Raw genomic sequence first — 17,243 nt, 5'->3', positions numbered from 1 at the left:
ACCAGGACCCCAGGGAACTGGTCATTTTCCCTTTGAACACATGATTCACATCGTGATTCAAAAACAATGTTAAATCAAAAATAAACTAATTTTAATAACCAATCAACTTAGAGTTAGCCTCTTGATAACTCCATCAGGAAATAATAGTATCTCATAAAGTAATGGTAAAATACAACAGAAACTGGTGTTTATCATTCATTTTATAATTAAAACCCATCTGTTTCGATCACTTCTAGTGAGCTTGATCAGGTCTCACCAGAAAGTCTGGATACAGGGCAAATATTTTCTCTCCCTTTTCCTTTCCTTCAGAAACAATTTTAAAAACGTTCAAACTTTTCCATCCTTCTGCATACCCAATTTAAAACTTTTTGAAAAGACCCCCAAAAAATAAATCCCACAGTATCAACACCACTAATGCATATTCATAACCGGTAAATTGTGTGTGCGTGCTGGTATGTGTGTGGTAAAACGTAGGTCAAAAACACATGCCTTACTTATATGGGAACTCCGTTTATGGCCTAATCCAGATACTTTTATACTTAAAACTGCCGAATATCACTAACTGCTCTCCCCAATACCACAGTCTCAGGGACATTCCAATGTGAGATAATGAAACCCCCTCTTCTGGAAAAGAAAGTGTACATTTCTTTAGCATTCACTATGCTACATCTTAATCAGCAATCCAAAAGCATTAATTATAAACCAAACATGATAATGGTAAATCCCCTGTCCTTACTCCAATCATTAAACGTTTGTTTTAATCCACCCCATTGTTTTATGTATCTTTTATTTAGCCTTCCGACTTTATCTCGCCACCGAGTCCAATGATTCACTGGTCTCTTTTCCCCATGATTCTCCATAACCACCGCACCACCATGTTCATGAACAAAAAAAATGTTCATTTTAGGTTTGGTAACCCCTATGCTAATTCCTCGTGACCCCTCCACCCTTTCGTCTATTCTAGAAATCTATTTCAGAATAAAACAACATAAAATGTCTCATGAGATAAAAACCCCCCAAGGTGTTCTGAGTTTGCAAGGAGTGTTTGGCCACATAATTTTAATTCGTTACCTCTGTAGAATCCATCCCCTTGACATTTCACCTAGATTCTTCAACCCAAAATACTTTTTCTTGTGGCAAATTTAGCCAATATGTCATAAGAAATCCGCAATATTTGTTCCCTGGCATCTATTATAAAGTTTGGAGGATTTGTTGCTGCTCTTTTGAGAAAAATAAATCAAATGCTTGCATGGCAACATTTCCTCCGAATGCAGCAGGCTCCATTCCTACTTTACAATCCCTTTTCCAATGACCAATAGCCCCACACCTAAAATAGGACTCTGTCTCCCTACGCTTTTATGTTTTTCCACTACGTTTCTTTGTCTTACCTTGGCCATTGAAACCACTCTTAGTGCCTTTCACTGTGGCCGTATTAACTCCTCGCACGTCTGCGAAGTGAGCGGAGTTATATTCCACTCTCGAAGCATCCTGCTCTATTTCATCCACAACCCCCGCATTTGCCATTTTGATCACAGGTTTCAAACCTGCCATCAAAGCTGAAGTGCAAATTCTATCAATGCACTCCCGTACCCAGTCTTTCTGTAGCTGAGTACGTCTACCAATTCCCCATTTTCGAGCCGAATTGGTAGATTGATTGTGCGCTTCTTTCAGCGCCTCCATGGCTTTATTAAAATCCTCTTACTCCACTTTACAGAGAGAAACGGGGCAGTCTGTCAACATTTCAATAGTTATAATTCCGAAACCTCTCCTGACGGTGTCCAGGATGTTTAGATTTCTTTACTTCCGTCTCTAATACACACCTTCTATTAACTATTTTCCAAGGTATCGCTACCCACTTCCCCAGAAAATCGTTATTGTAACTTGTGCCTATTAATAGGTCCCGGCACTTAATACCTTGTATTAGAATCAATACTGTCTGCAAATGTATTACTGGAGAATACGGATGACCCAATGTCTCATTCCAGTGTTGCGCCTCAAATATCACTGCTGTTGATAATACACATTACCAAAATGAAAATAATCAGTCATGGTTCCCCCTCCCCAGAGATCATAAACCAACCTTTCTCTTCTTGCTACCGTTACTACAGACATATCTTGTTCAAACTTTCATACACACCCACACACACACACACAACCTGCGGCCTCATGGCCACTGCAACTGGGCTACTACCCTCCTTACGTGTCTGGCCAATACATTACTACAGTATTGTTTTACCCTCCACAGGACCATCCTGTTTTGACTTCCCCTCTCTCTATGAGATTTACCCTCTACAGGAACAGTCCTGCTCGGGACTTTATCTATGAGTCTTACCCTCTACAGGAACTATCCTGCTTGGGACTTACTCTATACTTTATGGTACTAGCTGGAACCAACCTACTCGGGATTAACCCCCTAGGACTTACCCTCTACAGGTACCAACCTGTTTGGGTTTACCTTCCGGGACTTACCATATACCACAAAGCTATGACCGGTCATTACTTATTGTTCCTACTGAATAAACTCAGGCTTTCTTGGTCCGTATCCTATGATTGTTCAGCCTACGATTCTCATCTCCCCAAGATGTCAAAATGAGTGGAAACAGGTGTAGGAACTATGCCTACCTTGTTTGTTGTGCCGGCTCCTGTTCCACTGATCTGGACTCTCTGGTTTGACTGCAAATCGCGGTGAACCCTGCTCGCAGCGCCGATTGTTAGAGTAAAAACTCAACGGACAATATGAAAGCTCAAACCAAGTTTATTCTTCCCAGAGGATCAATACAGCTGCATTAGACAAAGACATATTCACACAAGCACTGATATTTAACCCTTTCTCCTATGCTGAGTCTCCTCCTACACATCTGAACAAACATTGTATCTTTATTGCTAGGCAGGAAACTAAGTGAAACAGACCATAAACTTTTCTTTCTGCCTTAACGTGACCTGACCTCAACCCCATGGCTCTCTCCCCTTATCAATGCCTGCCACATGTGACCGCTTTCTCTACACTCAGTACATTCCAAGCTTAACCATTAACTTCTGGTGTAGCACCTCAGCTATGGCACCCCTCAGGTCTCTATTACAACTAATGATTAATAACATTTTAAAGTTCAGAAATCCAAACTAGAAGTCGACCGATTATGATTTTTCAACACTGATACCGATTATTGGAGGACCAAAAAAAAGCCGATGCCGATTAATCTGCAGATTTTGTTTATATATATATATATATATATATATATATATATATATATATATTTGTAGTAATGACAATTACAACAATACTGAATGAACAATGAACACTTTTATTTTATCTTAATATAATGCATCGGCCATGCCGATTAATCCATTGACCTCTAATCCAAACTGAGCAATGAATCACAGAGGCAGTGAAGAGATGTCCTTTCAGCCTGGCTACCGATGGCAATACCGACATGGAGGATGTCAAAATGTATCCAATTGTAGTACGGCTCTTCGATGCAAGTATTGGCAAGATAGTAGTGTTATTGCTTAAGCTATGTGAATCGAGAGAGTCTACAGGAAGAGCTATATTTGACATAATTTGACACTGAAATTAAGAAGAGGAGCATTCCGTGGTTCAATTGTGCGAGCTTTGCAGTGGATAATGTCATGCAAGGTCTGGGAAAAGGAGTGGCAGCATTTCTAAAGACAAGAAATGGAAATGTGTACTTGGTTGGTTGTGCCTGCCATTTGATACACATAGCTGCAGAGAGGGCGTCGAGGCAGCTCAGTGTTAATACTGAAGACTCTCTTGTAAACCATCTTTTACTATCTTGACAAGAGTAGCAAGAGGAAGGCTTCTCTGCGTGACCTACTGATGTCGGGAAGATTTTGAAGCTGGTATCTACAAGATGGTTGTCCCTTGTCCAGTGTATCAACCGCCTTCTGCAGCAATGGGATCCTCTCACTGTTCTTTGCCGATGAGGTATCGGGAAAGAAGACCACTGTGCCCCCAAGCTCCACCACAACAGCCACATCCTCCTCCTTGTCCTCACTTGAGCCCTCTGCTAGGCAGCCCAAGAGTTTTTCCTCCTCCTCCTCCACCACCACATTGCCAATACCACCTGGCTCCTCCAAGCCCCCACCTGGCTCCTCCGAGCCCCCACCTGGCTCCTCCGAGCCCCCACCTGGCTCCCCCGAGCCCCCACCTGGCTCCTCCGAGCCCCCACCTGGCTCCCCCGAGCCCTCACCTGGATCCTCCGAGCCCTCACCTGATACCTCCAAGCCTCCAAGGGCTCCTCCGAGCCCTCACCTGGATCCTCCAAGCCCTCACCTGGCTCCTCTGGAAGCAAAGTCAACTTTAGAGATGCAACTGCAGAAACTAATGTTGTCCTTCTGCAAGCCAGACACTGTCACTACCATGATGGCAGAGTAGTGGTGTCAAGCCTACACTCTAACTGGAGAGACAAAACCAGCTTCCTGACAAGGAGCTGTCCATTGGCCAGGACACCCGCACCTACATAGGAAGCAAAGGCAAGCTGGATCTGCAGACCTTCTATGCAGATGTCAAACTTATTTTCTCCTGCAGTAGACTACATGTTGCTGAAATTTCCATTTGGAGATGTGCTCCTCCAGCATGCAGTGGTCGCTGACATTGCCAACAGGCAGACTGCTAAGTTCTCATCCCTCAACTTGTTCATGGCACGCTTTCCCTGCATTATTCCTGAGGGAACCTCTGTTGATCTGGTGGAAGATGAGTTTAGACTCTATCAGGCAACAACCTTTGACCAGAGTCTGGTCAACATGTGCACGGATCAGGCCTGCAGAGAAATTGGCACAATGATAAGGGGGGGCAGCCTGGTCTACTTCCACCTTCTGGCTGTGATTCTGGGGATATTGGTCATATTCCACTGCAATGCAGACTGCCAACGAATATTCAGTCTCGTTTCCAAGAAGGTTTCAATGATTGCCAGAGGAACTTTGCCACAGAGAAGTCTACCCTGATGCCCTGCTGCGTAAGGCTCAATCTGCTAACTACCAGGCAAATCTGTCTAGGAAATGATTTCCTGAACATTTGAAGGGGTCCAGAAGATCACTTCTCACCCACTGTTTCCTGTCATAGCTTTTTGGTTTTTATTATGGAGAACGTGTTTATTTGATACTGATGCTCTGCTTCAAACATTTGTTCTTATCATATCAGAGATTTAAAAAAGTTATCGTGGATAAGACGTTTGTACATTTTGTGCCTAAACAAATAACTTGTTTGTTTAATTGTCACGTCCTGACCAGTAGAGGGTGTAGTTGGGTCAGGACGTGGCAGAAGGGAGTGAGTGTTTTATTGTTTCATTTAATTTGGCCGTGTGACTTCCAATCAAGCACAGCTGTAGAGGGTTGTGGTTGATTGGGAGTCACACATAAGTTGCCTACGTTTCCGTTGTGTGGTGTGGGTAATTGTTCTTGTCACTGTTGTTGCACCTGACAGGACTGTGTTGGCTGTCAGTTTTGTTGTTTTGTGAATTGTATGGTGTTCGTAACATTAAAAATGACGAACCCTAACTCCGCCGCATTTTGGTCCACTTCTTCCGTAGACAGCCGTTACAGAATTACCCACCAAACCAGGACCAAGCGGCGGAAGAGGAAGGAGCAGCAGGACTACTGCGTTATGGACAAATGGACGTGGGAACAGATCCTGGACGGAGAGGGACCATGGACTCAGGCTGGGGATTATCGCCTCCCGCAGTGGGAGATTGAAGCGGCGAGAGCGGAGAGGCGATACTACGAGGAGAGAGAGCGCAACGAGCGCGAGAGGCAGCCCCAATAATTTTTTGGGGGGGGGCACACGGGACAGTCGGTGGAGCTGAGGTCGGAACCAGAGCCAGTCGGGATGACATTGGAGGTGAGCGAGGGTTATGAGACAGAGACTGTGACGGGGTTAATGGGAAAATTAGGAGAGAGAGAGATGAGAGAGCTGCTAGTGTGGCGCATAAAGTACGGCATTCGCCCTAATGAGCGTGTCGTGGGTATGATGTCACCTGAGGCAGCTCTCCATACTCGTCCTGAGGTGCGTGCTGGTTGTCTGGTAAAGACTGTGCCTGCGCCCAGAAACAGGCCTCCTGCATGTCTTCCCAGCCCTGCACATCCTGTACCTACGCCCAGAACCAAGCCTCCTGCATGTCTTCCTATCCTGGTCAAGCCCGTGCCTCCTCCACGGACCAGTCCTCTAGTGGGTCTCCCTATCCTGGTCAAGCCCGTGTCTCCTCCATGGACCAGTCCTCCAGTGGATCTCCCTATCCTGGTCAAGCCCGTGTCTCCTCCACGGACCGGTCCTCCAGTGGGTCTCTCCACCCTGGTCTCTCCTGTGCCGCCACCTCAAACCAGGCCTCCAGCGGGCCTTCCCAGACTGGTGAGTCCAGGGCCTGCGCCCAGAGCCAGGCCTCCGTTATGTCTCCCCAGCCTGGTGAATCCTGAGTCGGACCTGCCCGCCAGTCAACAGTGGCCGGACTGCCCTGAACTGCCAGAGGGGCCGGACTGCCCTGAACTGCCAGAGTGGCCGGACTGCCCTGAACTGCCAGAGTGGCCGGACTGCCCTGTTCTGCCAGAGTGGCCGGACTGCCCTGCTCTGCCAGAGTGGCCGGACTGCCCTGTTCTGCCAGAGTGGCCGGACTGCCCTGTTCTGCCAGAGTGGCCGGACTGCCCTGTTCTGCCAGAGTGGCCGGACTGCCCTGTTCTGCCAGAGTGGCCGGACTGCCCTGTTCTGCCAGGGTGGCCGGACTGCCCTGTTCTGCCAGGGTGGCCGGACTGCCCTGTTCTGCCAGGGTGGCCGGACTGCCCTGTTCTGCCAGGGTGGCCGGACTGCCCTGTTCTGCCAGGGTGGCCGGACTGCCCTGTTCTGCCAGGGTGGCCGGACTGCCCTGTTCTGCCAGGGTGGCCGGACTGCCCTGTTCTGCCAGGGTGGCCGGACTGCCCTGTTCTGCCAGGGTGGCCGGACTGCCCTGTTCTGCCAGGGTGGCCGGACTGCCCTGTTCTGCCAGGGTGGCCGGACTGCCCTGTTCTGCCAGGGTGGCCGGACTGCCCTGTTCTGCCAGGGTGGCCGGACTGCCCTGTTCTGCCAGGGTGGCCGGACTGCCCTGTTCTGCCAGGGTGGCCGGACTGCCCTGTTCTGCCAGGGTGGCCGGACTGCCCTGTTCTGCCAGGGTGGCCGGCCTGTCAGGATCAGCCCGAGTGGCCCGCATGCCTTCCGGCCCAGCCCGAGTGGCCCGCATGCCTTCCGGCCCAGCCCGAGTGGCCCGCATGCCTTCCGGCCCAGCCCGAGTGGCCCGCATGCCTTCCGGCCCAGCCCGAGTGGCCCGCATGCCTTCCGGCCCAGCCCGAGTGGTCCGTCTGCCAGGGTCAGCCCGAGTGGCCCGTCTGCCCGGCGCAGCGATCGGCGCCAACAGAGTGGGCGACACGCGAAGGTGGAGCGAGGTCCACGTCCTGCACCTGAGCCACCTCCAGGATAGGTGGGTTGGGGAGGGAGGGTGTAGCACAGTGCCGTCGGTGACGGCAGCCACCCTCCCTTCCCTCCCTTATTGTTTAGGTGTTCCTTTTTGTTGGGGATTTTTTTTGTGTTTTCCTTTTTTTAGGTGCATCCCGGGGTCTGCACCTTGAGGGGGGGGTACTGTCACGTTCTGACCAGTAGAGGGTGTAGTTGGGTCAGGACGTGGCAGAAGGGAGTGAGTGTTTTATTGTTTCATTTAATTTGGCCGTGTGACTTCCAATCAAGCACAGCTGTAGAGGGTTGTGGTTGATTGGGAGTCACACATAAGTTGCCTACGTTTCCGTTGTGTGGTGTGGGTAATTGTTCTTGTCACTGTTGTTGCACCTGACAGGACTCTGTTGGCTGTCAGTTTTGTTGTTTTGTGAATTGTATGGTGTTCGTAACATTAAAAATGACGAACCCTAACTCCGCCGCATTTTGGTCCACTTCTTCCGTAGACAGCCGTTACATTAATAAAATAAAAAAACTCCAAGAATAAAGGCCCTTTGTGTGTTCTTTCTAATTACATCTTGTCAGTGACTTTTACCATATGTGTAAATGGAATGCTGTCAAGAAAGAAAGTATTCCAACCTTTTATAGATTTGATTTAGTACAATTCTATAATTGCGATCAGACTCACAAACAGCGCTGCACAAGTGTGCGGGGGGGAAGAAAACCCAAATTCACCGTGTGCTAAATCTCTAATTTGCCATGCGCGTCTGAAACTCTAAAAAGTTGGACAGGGTTGGCAGGTCTGAAATTCTGATTCCTGAACTTTACACGTTCTGTCTCTGTGTGTGTGTTTCTTCAGCGGGCATGCTGGCCAACAAGCAGAACTGCTTCACAGACTTCCAGTGTGCAGCAGAGTACCTCATCAAGGAGGGCTACTCATCCCCCTCCAAACTCACCATCAACGGAGGGTCCAACGGGGGCCTGCTCGTAGGTAGGGCCCGCAATGATGTCATCACTATTGTTTGTTGTTGATGCTTTTAGACAGTGAACTCATGCCCAGTCTGAAGACTAACCCTGGCACTGCCCTAACCTGTTGAGATCCTCCTCGTCTGTCTGTCTGTCTGTCTGTCTGTCTGTCTGTCTGTCTGTCTGTCGCTCGCTGCCTGCTAACCTTTTTGGTGCGTGTCAAACTTCTCACCTGTGTGTGTGTGTATGTCTGTCAATCCCTTTCTGTCCCCCAGCGGCGTGTGTGAACCAGAGGCCGGAGCTGTTTGGCTGTGCCGTGGCCCAGGTGGGCGTCATGGACATGCTCAAGTTCCACAAGTTCACTATTGGTCACGCCTGGACCACCGACTTCGGCTGCTGCGATGTCAAGGAACAGTTTGACTGGCTCATCAAGTGAGTGCTCCTCCTTGTTCAAAACCATTCATCTTGGGGCGACAGGGAAAGCAGGTTTGCAAAATGCTATCATATCATGCAATTATACCATTCAGAAATTGGTCAGATATACACTGAGTGTACCAAACATTAGGAACACCTTTGTAATATTGAGCTGCACCTCCCCTCCCCCTCAGAACAGCCTCAGTTTGTCTAGGCATGGACTCTACAAGCTGTCAAAATTGTTCCACAGGGATGCGGTCCCATGTTGACTCCAATGATTCCCACAGTTGTGTCAAGTTGGCTGGATGTCCTTTGGGTGGTGGACCGTTCTTGATACAAACGGGAAACTGTTGAGCGTGAAAAACCTGGCAGTGTTGCAGTTATTGACACAAACCGGCTGACATACCCCGTTCCAAGGCACTTAAATATTTTGTCTTGCCCATTCACCCTCTGAATGGCACACACACAATCCATGTCTCAATTGTCTAACGGCTTAAAAATCCTTCTTTAACCTGTCTCCTCCCCTTCATCTAAACTGATTGAAGTGGATTTAACAAGTTTTAATAGCTTTAAACTGGTTTGACCTGTTTTCACCAGTCTGTCAGGGAAAGAGCAGGTGTTCTTAATGTTTTGTATACTCAGTGTATAGTCTCACAATAGGGGTTGTCCTTTGTTAGTGTGAAAAAGTTTGTGCAGTCTCAGTTATTTTGTGTTCGATGTTAAAGTTTATCTGGGTGTATTTTAGCTAAAAAATTGAATCAAGCACACTATTTTTAATGGGTATGATTTTTCCTCATTAATCTGGAACCCCTCCTTTTCTGACATAACCTTCTAATCATACATGATACATCATTGAAATGTACCTTTAGCCAAACCAATCTTATTTTTGTTCAGATTTGTTGTTCTGTTCACATCCCTATTTTTTGCCTGTTAATGATGGTGACTCACCCACATGTAGATGTGCATTGACTTTGACCAATGCCGCAATCCTTTTTTCTGTCTCCTAATATGCCCCTCCTCTCTCCACTCCCGCCAGATACTCACCGCTGCACAACATCCACGTTCCCGAGGGCGAGGGTGTCCAGTACCCCTCAGTCCTCCTCCTCACAGGTGACCATGATGACCGCGTTGTCCCCCTGCACTCACTCAAGTATATCGCCACACTGCAGCACGTGGTGGGTCGCTGGGTGGGCCAGAGTAACCCGCTGTTCATCCACGTGGACACCAAGTCTGGCCACGGTGCCGGCAAGCCCACCAGCAAGGTCATCCAGGAGGTGGCCGACACATATGCATTCATCGCCCGCTGCCTCAACATCTCCTGGGTCAAATGAGGTGGTGGAAGACCTCCGACACATACGCCTTCATCGCCCACTGCCTCAACATCTCCAGGGTCAAATGAGGTGGTGAAAGACCTAAGTCCATGGAGTGCTGTGGTTCTAGTTCCCCCTTCTCTCTTTCTTTGTGGAACTCTTTCTGAAAGTATCTTTCTTATTTCACTGGTTGTCTTCACAAAGTTTTTATTCAGATGTCCCCTCTTTCACTCCTCTCATCCTCTTTCTTTGTATATCTCTGACTTGAGCAGTAATCAATGTCAACACACTTTAACCTGTGTTTCTGGTCTGTTTCTCTCCTGCTCTCTGTTTCCCAAATATGTATTAACCACCCCTCATTTCATACATGCTCATTTTCTATGTCCTCTTTCTCTGGTCTCTCCCCTCCCTTTCCCCCTCTCCCCGCGTGTGCTTGTTTTGGGCATGCCCACCAGGACAGCAGAAGTATAGTTACCACCCTGTCTCCATCCTCATCCTTCTGTCCCCAGTACCCTACCCCGCAGTCTCCAGCCCCGGCACATAACCCCCTCATAGCTCTTCCTCTTATTTGTCATCCTCCTCTGTATTATACTCCATGTGTATTTTGGTTCTGATCGGATAACCCTTGTTTGTTCAATGCCGAGAGATAGGTGATACAGGGTAGGACTTAAAACACTTAGTTATCAGCCTAAAGGTCAAAGGTTAAGGCTGCAAATGTCATCAGTAGGGGGTCATAAAATGAAACAGCCCCCAATTGGTGCAACCCCCTATACACAATTGTATGTATTTATCATTTGGAGTGCATTTGGAAGGCTGTTGCTCAGTAAAATCACTAGGTAAATTATTTTAGCATTTAGGATTTTAACTCTCCACAGTGTTGGCGTGAATGGGTTTAGATTTAGGTTATTTTGTTGTTCTGTGGCCAGGAGGAGGGTAATGCAGAAAGAAAGTGTATGTCCGTGTGTGTCCACATATCCTCTCAGACTGATGTTAATTTCTACCTCTTGACATGTGCTGATTGTTTATCAATTAAAGGGATATAAACAACTAACTAAAATGCCACAACTTCAATAAAAAAACAACATTTTGAACAGTGCTTTTTTGTCCATTGTGCAACTCTCGTTACCTAATACATAGCCGATAAACTCTTAAGGTGCAGTGCAGGTAAAAACCCATTCGTCATGTTTTTTTAAATATTTCCACACTGAGGTAGAAATAATCAGAAATTGTGAAAATTATGATAATGCCCTTTTTGTGTAAGAGCTGTTTTTTTTTAAATCACTGGGAATTTCAGCCTTTTCTGGTGGGATGTAATTTTGTCCCACCGCATAACGTTCCCCTGCGATCTGATTATAATAGACCAATTAATGTTTGTTTATTTGAATATTCCCTCCTAGTTTTGGTGCTGGAGAGACTGTGCAGTATGGCTACCTTTGCAGTGTTTTCCGAACAATCACTTTGTCTGATTTGGCTGCAATTTTTTTTTTTTATATCATAATCAACTGTCAGAGAAGTCCAGTCGAACCTCATGTACAGCACACTTTGCAAATCAGGCTAGGTACACAGGGATTTCCCAGCAGCTAAATCAGGCATCGCATGGATTGTGAAATCGGCAGCAGCAGCAGCAACCATTCATGAAGTGTTAATGTTGCGTGGTTCGTTCTGCGTTGTGTGATTTAATTAGGACACTGCTACAACTGGAGGTCTGCTTATTGGATTTTTATTTGCCCTGCACACGAAGAGACAACACACAATATGTTAGCCCTTGGCGCTGTCACAGCTCTCAGGCAGCTCGCTAGCTGAAGGTTAGGCAAAAGAGTGAACCAAAAAGAAATAACAGGTGCTGCGTGCACACATTCAGTGCACAACAGCACACAATACAAGTAAAATGATATATGTCGTGGAAAATCGTCTTAAGAACATAATACTCTTACAAGAATTGTGAATTCAATATAGACTTTAATACAGAGTAGCAAAGCCGAGCCCTTCCATGGAAGGACCCTACCACACACGCAACAGAGCCGAGCCCCTCCATGAAAGACTAAATTCTCATATTACAGAGTCCTTTTTTTATATGATTCTGTCTTTGCATAACGTATAGAGTCCCCTCCCTCTATATGAAAATAGCTTCCCTTGACCGTTCTTTACCATTATCTCTCCATATCAGTTGTTGCTTGTTAACGCCCACATCTGACAGCTGTATAGATTATAATGCTAGCAGGGCCTCCTCATGTGGTACAAAAATAATGCATGCAGTGTATGCTCATCCTTTCCTCTGTACTTCTTTGTCTGGCTATCTTGAGTATTTGGGGCCCTTTCTGCATAACTCAAGTCTGGTTGTCAGGTCGCTATGCCTCCCACCGTGGCCTGTTGCTCTATCAGAACCAGTTGTCTTCTTCTCCTCCTATAGCCAAAATATTTATGTTCTTTCCCCTTCAGCACAACTGCTTATCTCCCACATATACAACATAATTCGGACATACCTGCACACGAAGAGACAACACACAATATTTTAGCCCTTGGCGCAGTCACAGCTTTCAGGCACCTGCGCGAGCTCATGGAAACTCACTCAAACACTGTCCCAAGTGCCCACAAGTTACAATAGGTACCCTAGTTAGCGAGCTCGGTGAAACTTGTTAACAGAAATCTTTATATTGTCCACATTGTAACAAAACTCATGGTTGCATAACAGCACATTGTGTAACATTACCACGGTTTTATATAGAAAAATTGCAGAGCCGACAACATACAAGACCATGGTGCTTGCCTACGGAGCTGTGAAAGGAACGGCACCTCCGTACCTTCAGGCTCTGATCAGGCCCTACACCCAAACAAGGGCACTGCGTTCATCCACCTCTGGCCTGCTGGCCCCCTACCTCTGCGGAAGCACAGTTCCCGTTCAGCCCAGTCAAAACTGTTCGCTGCTCTGGCACCCCAATGGTGGAACAAGCTCCCTCACGACGCCAGGACAGCGGAGTCAATCACCACCTTCCGTAGACACCTGAAACTCCACCTCTTTAAGGAATACCTGGGATAGGATATAGTAATCCTTCTAACCCCCCCCCCCCAAAAAAGATATAGATGTACTATTGTAAAGTGGTTGTTCCACTGGATATCATAAGGTGAATGCACCAATTTGTAAGTCGCTCTGCATAAGAGCGTCTGCTAAATGACGTAAATGTAATACCTCGCCAGCTGAAGGTCAGGCAAAAGAGAACAATAAGGGGGCATAGAAATACAGATAACCCGCGATGGACCAAACCAAAATATACAAAACTTTTACAATCAAGTGTATTTACAATATAGATATGAAAAAGTGTTTGTACACCAACAAAAATAACATTAGCTATGCAGCTGTAATTACATTTTTAAAAACACTGAATTATTATTATCAAATTATTAACATCCCCTGTTTACCTGGCCTATTTGAACTGGTCCTTGGTGCATAATCGAGGGGAACAACGTCACACTGCTACATTAATACAGTCAGTTTTCTATTATAAGTAAAGGACATGCTATGGGTTGCATGCTTTGTCACAATATTGTTTTGAATGTTCTCTTGAGGACTGATGCCGAATGAACGTTCTACTAGTTACTTAATGGCATTCTCTGAGCTGCCATGTGCTGATGATGCAAATCATTAGTAGGACAACCTTTTGCCATCACTGTGATGTCGCAAGATTGACTTTAGATGAAATATAACTTTAGCTAGCTAGTTAAGATTGAGGGACAGGACCGGATTTTAGCTAGCTAACGTTAGCATTGCTAGCTAGCAATATTTGACAAACTTTTCTAGCTATGGCAATTGCCATTTCTCTCAAGTAAATTTGACAATATTATAAATAATGGCAAAGTTGTTTTCTACTAATTACTTGCCTGCTTCAGCAATGTCATCGTATTTCCAGTCCACTATAGTGTCTCCTCAGATAATGTTAACTAGATTGCTAGCTACCAGTCTGTGAGCTAATTAATGGTCGCTAGCCTGTTGACTGTTGTTCAAGCTGCAGTCATTCACCCAAAACGGACCAAGGTAGCCTACTTAGGGTCCCCCCCACACCTGCTACTTGATTTATCTTGTCGTCTTTTTTATGTTTGTGTTTTCTTTGATGACTGTACAAAATCAATTGCTCAAATTTACAATTTGAAGTGTATTTGTCATTAGGTATTAGTGCTGAAATAAACTGGCTTGTGATTGGATTTGTAGCTACTAGCCTACCAGCCAGAAGAGAGAGGGTAGCTATTATGATTTTTCGCTACCTAGCTAGCCAGATATCTCATTAGTTGTATGTTTATCTGTGTAATGACTCCTAATAAATAGTAAGCCTTCTGCCCGAGAACGCAATAATTCATGTATAACCCTTATCTATGAGATATGAAATGATGTTTCTCAAATGTCAGAGTGAAAACTTTAGAATTATAAAATGTAACTTTGTCACCTTGCCCACAGGTTGACAACTTGTAGCTAGCTACACAGTCCTTCCATTCATGATCCCATTATGTGCTAAAGGATGAGGAGGACCATGAGGTCATGGACTTCTTGGAGGAAGATGCTTTTGATGAGGAGATACTTGGTGAAGAGTATGAGACACACAGACAGATGAACTGGTTTTCCCCCTAAACCTCCTAGGTTGATGTTGGTGGTGGCTGCTTTACATACCGAGCTGGTGGTGCAGGTCGTAGAAATTCTATAGCCTGGTCCTAGATCTGTTTACATGGTCTTGCTAACTCCTAATGTATGATAGTTGTCATGCCATGTTACCATAGTAGCAGTTGGCTTGGCTATACATAGGACTTGGCTGTATACAGTGGTGTAAAGTACTTAAATAAAAATACTTTGAAGTACTACTTAAGTAGTTTTTGGGGGTATCTGTACTTTACTATTTATATTTTTGACAACTTTTACTTCACAACATTCCTAAAGAAAATATTGTACTTTTTACTCCATAAATTTTCCCTGACAACCAAAAGTACTAATTTCATTTTGAATGCTTAGCAGGACAGAAAAATTGTCAAATTCCCGCACTTATCAAGAGAACATGTGGTCATCCCTATTGCCTCTGGGCTGGCGGACTCACTAAACACAAATTAATCTTTTGTAAATAATGTGTGTTGGAGTATGCCCCTGGCTATCCGTACATTTTAAAAACAAGAAAATGGTGCTATCTGCTTTGCTTAATATAAGGATTTTTTTTATGAATAATACTTTTACTTTTCATACATAAGTATATTTTAGCAATTACATTTACTTTTGATACTTAAGTATTTTTAAAACCAAATACTTTAAAACTTTTACTCAAGTAGTATTTTACTGGCTGACTTTCACTATTACATGAGTAACTTTCTATTAAGGTATATACTTTTACTCAAGTATGCAAATTGGGTACTTTGTATAGCACAAACGGATCAAAGACCAAGATAAGATTTGGCTGATTGTCAGAACAGAATGAGTGAAGCCTCAATGTACTTGAGAACTACTGTAGAAATTCTTGGCTTTGTTACAGGAAATATAGAAAAGAGAATATGATGTGGTTTGCTTGTTTGGCACCCAAATGCAAGGGCAACAGGTTGTGTATAATGTTGTGGTTATGACAGTGATGTAACTTGCACTTTGTTTTCAGTTTCAATGAGACAATGTATTCCCCTAACCTTAATCTTTCAATAAAAGTATTGTTTTAATAATGTTATATTAGTTGTGTATGTCTTTCCTTATCATATGTAAGACTCAATGCTTTCTGTAATTTGTTTTGGTGCCTACAGAAAGTATTCACACCCCTTGACATTTTCCAGATTTTGTTGTGTTACAGCTTGAATTTTAAATGGATTAAATAGAGATTTTGTGTCACTGACCTAAACACAATACCCCATAATGTCAAATCAAATTTTATTGGTCACATACATATGGTTAGCAGATGTTATTGCGAGTGTAGCGAAATGCTTGTGCTTCTAGTTCTAACAGTGCAGCAATATCTAACATGTAATCTAACAATTCCACAACAACTACCTAATACACACAAATCTAAATAAAGGAATGGAATAAGAATATATACAGTTGAAGTCGGAAGTTTACATGCACATAGGTTGGAGTCATTAAAACTCGTTTTTCAACCACTCCACACATTTCTTGTATAACAAACTATAGTGTTGGCAAGTCGGTTAGGACATCTACTTTGTGCATGACATGTAATTTTTCCAACAATTGTTTACAGACAGATTATTTCACTTATAATTCACTGTATCACAATTCCAGTGGGTCAGAAGTTTACATACACAAGTTGACTGTGCCATTAAGCAGCTTGGAAAATTCCAGAAATTATGTCATGGCTTTAGAAGCTTCTGATAGGCTAATTGACATCATTTGAGTCAATTTGAGGTGTACCTGTGGATGTATTTCAAGGCCTAGCTTCAAACTCAGTGCCTCTTTGCTTGACATCATGGGAAAATCAAAAGAAATAAGCAAAGACCTCAGAAAAAAAATTGTAGACCTCCACAAGTCTGGTTCATCCTTGGGAGCAATTTCCAAACACCTGAAGGTACCACGTTCATCTGTACAAACAATAGTACGAAGTATAAACACCATGGGACCATGCAGCCGTCGTACCGCTCAGGAAGGAGACGCGTTCTGTCTCCTAGAGATGAACGTACTTTGGTGTGAAATGTGAGAATGAATCCCAGAACAAAAGCAAAGGACCTTGTGAAGATGCTGGAGGAAACAGGTACAAAAGTATCTATAGCCACAGTAAAACGAGTCCTATATCGACATAACCTGAAAGGCCGCTCAGCAAGGAAGAAGCCACTGCTCCAAAACCGCCATAAAAAAACAGACTATGGTTTGCAACTGCACATGGGGACAAAGATTGTACTTTTTGGAAAAATGTCCTCTGGTCTGATGAAACAAAAATAGATCTGTTTGGTCATAATGACCGTCGTTATGTTTGGAGGAAAAAGGGGGGAGGTTTGCAAGCCAAAGAACACCATCCCAACCGTGAAGCACGGGGCTGGCAGCATGATGTTGTGGGGTGCTTTGCTGCAGGAGGGACTGGTGCACTTCACAAAATAGATGGCATCATGAGGCAGGAAAATTATGTGGATATATTGAAGCAACATCTCAAGACATCAGTCAGGAAGTT

The 17,243-nt window shown here is 44.9% G+C and overlaps 1 protein-coding gene across 1 annotated transcript in view; it reads left to right on the top strand.

The window, feature by feature from the left end:
* The window catches only part of LOC106607556 (prolyl endopeptidase), a 63,743-nt gene extending 52,536 nt beyond the window's left edge, over positions 1-11,207 (top strand). Inside the window, exons 13-15 of the mRNA XM_014204595.2 lie at positions 8,286-8,417; positions 8,668-8,824; positions 9,843-11,207. Of these exons, the coding sequence (XP_014060070.1) occupies positions 8,286-8,417; positions 8,668-8,824; positions 9,843-10,137 (584 nt within the window). The 3' untranslated portion in view covers positions 10,138-11,207. The remainder of the gene's footprint in view (positions 1-8,285; positions 8,418-8,667; positions 8,825-9,842) is intronic.
* Positions 11,208-17,243: the final 6,036 nt, after the last annotated feature.

Source organism: Salmo salar, chromosome ssa06, assembly GCF_905237065.1.
Source record: "Salmo salar chromosome ssa06, Ssal_v3.1, whole genome shotgun sequence".
NCBI lineage: Eukaryota > Metazoa > Chordata > Actinopteri > Salmoniformes > Salmonidae > Salmo > Salmo salar.
The sequence above is the reverse complement of the archived record's forward strand: the minus strand, read 5'-3'. Positions and strand labels throughout refer to the sequence as shown.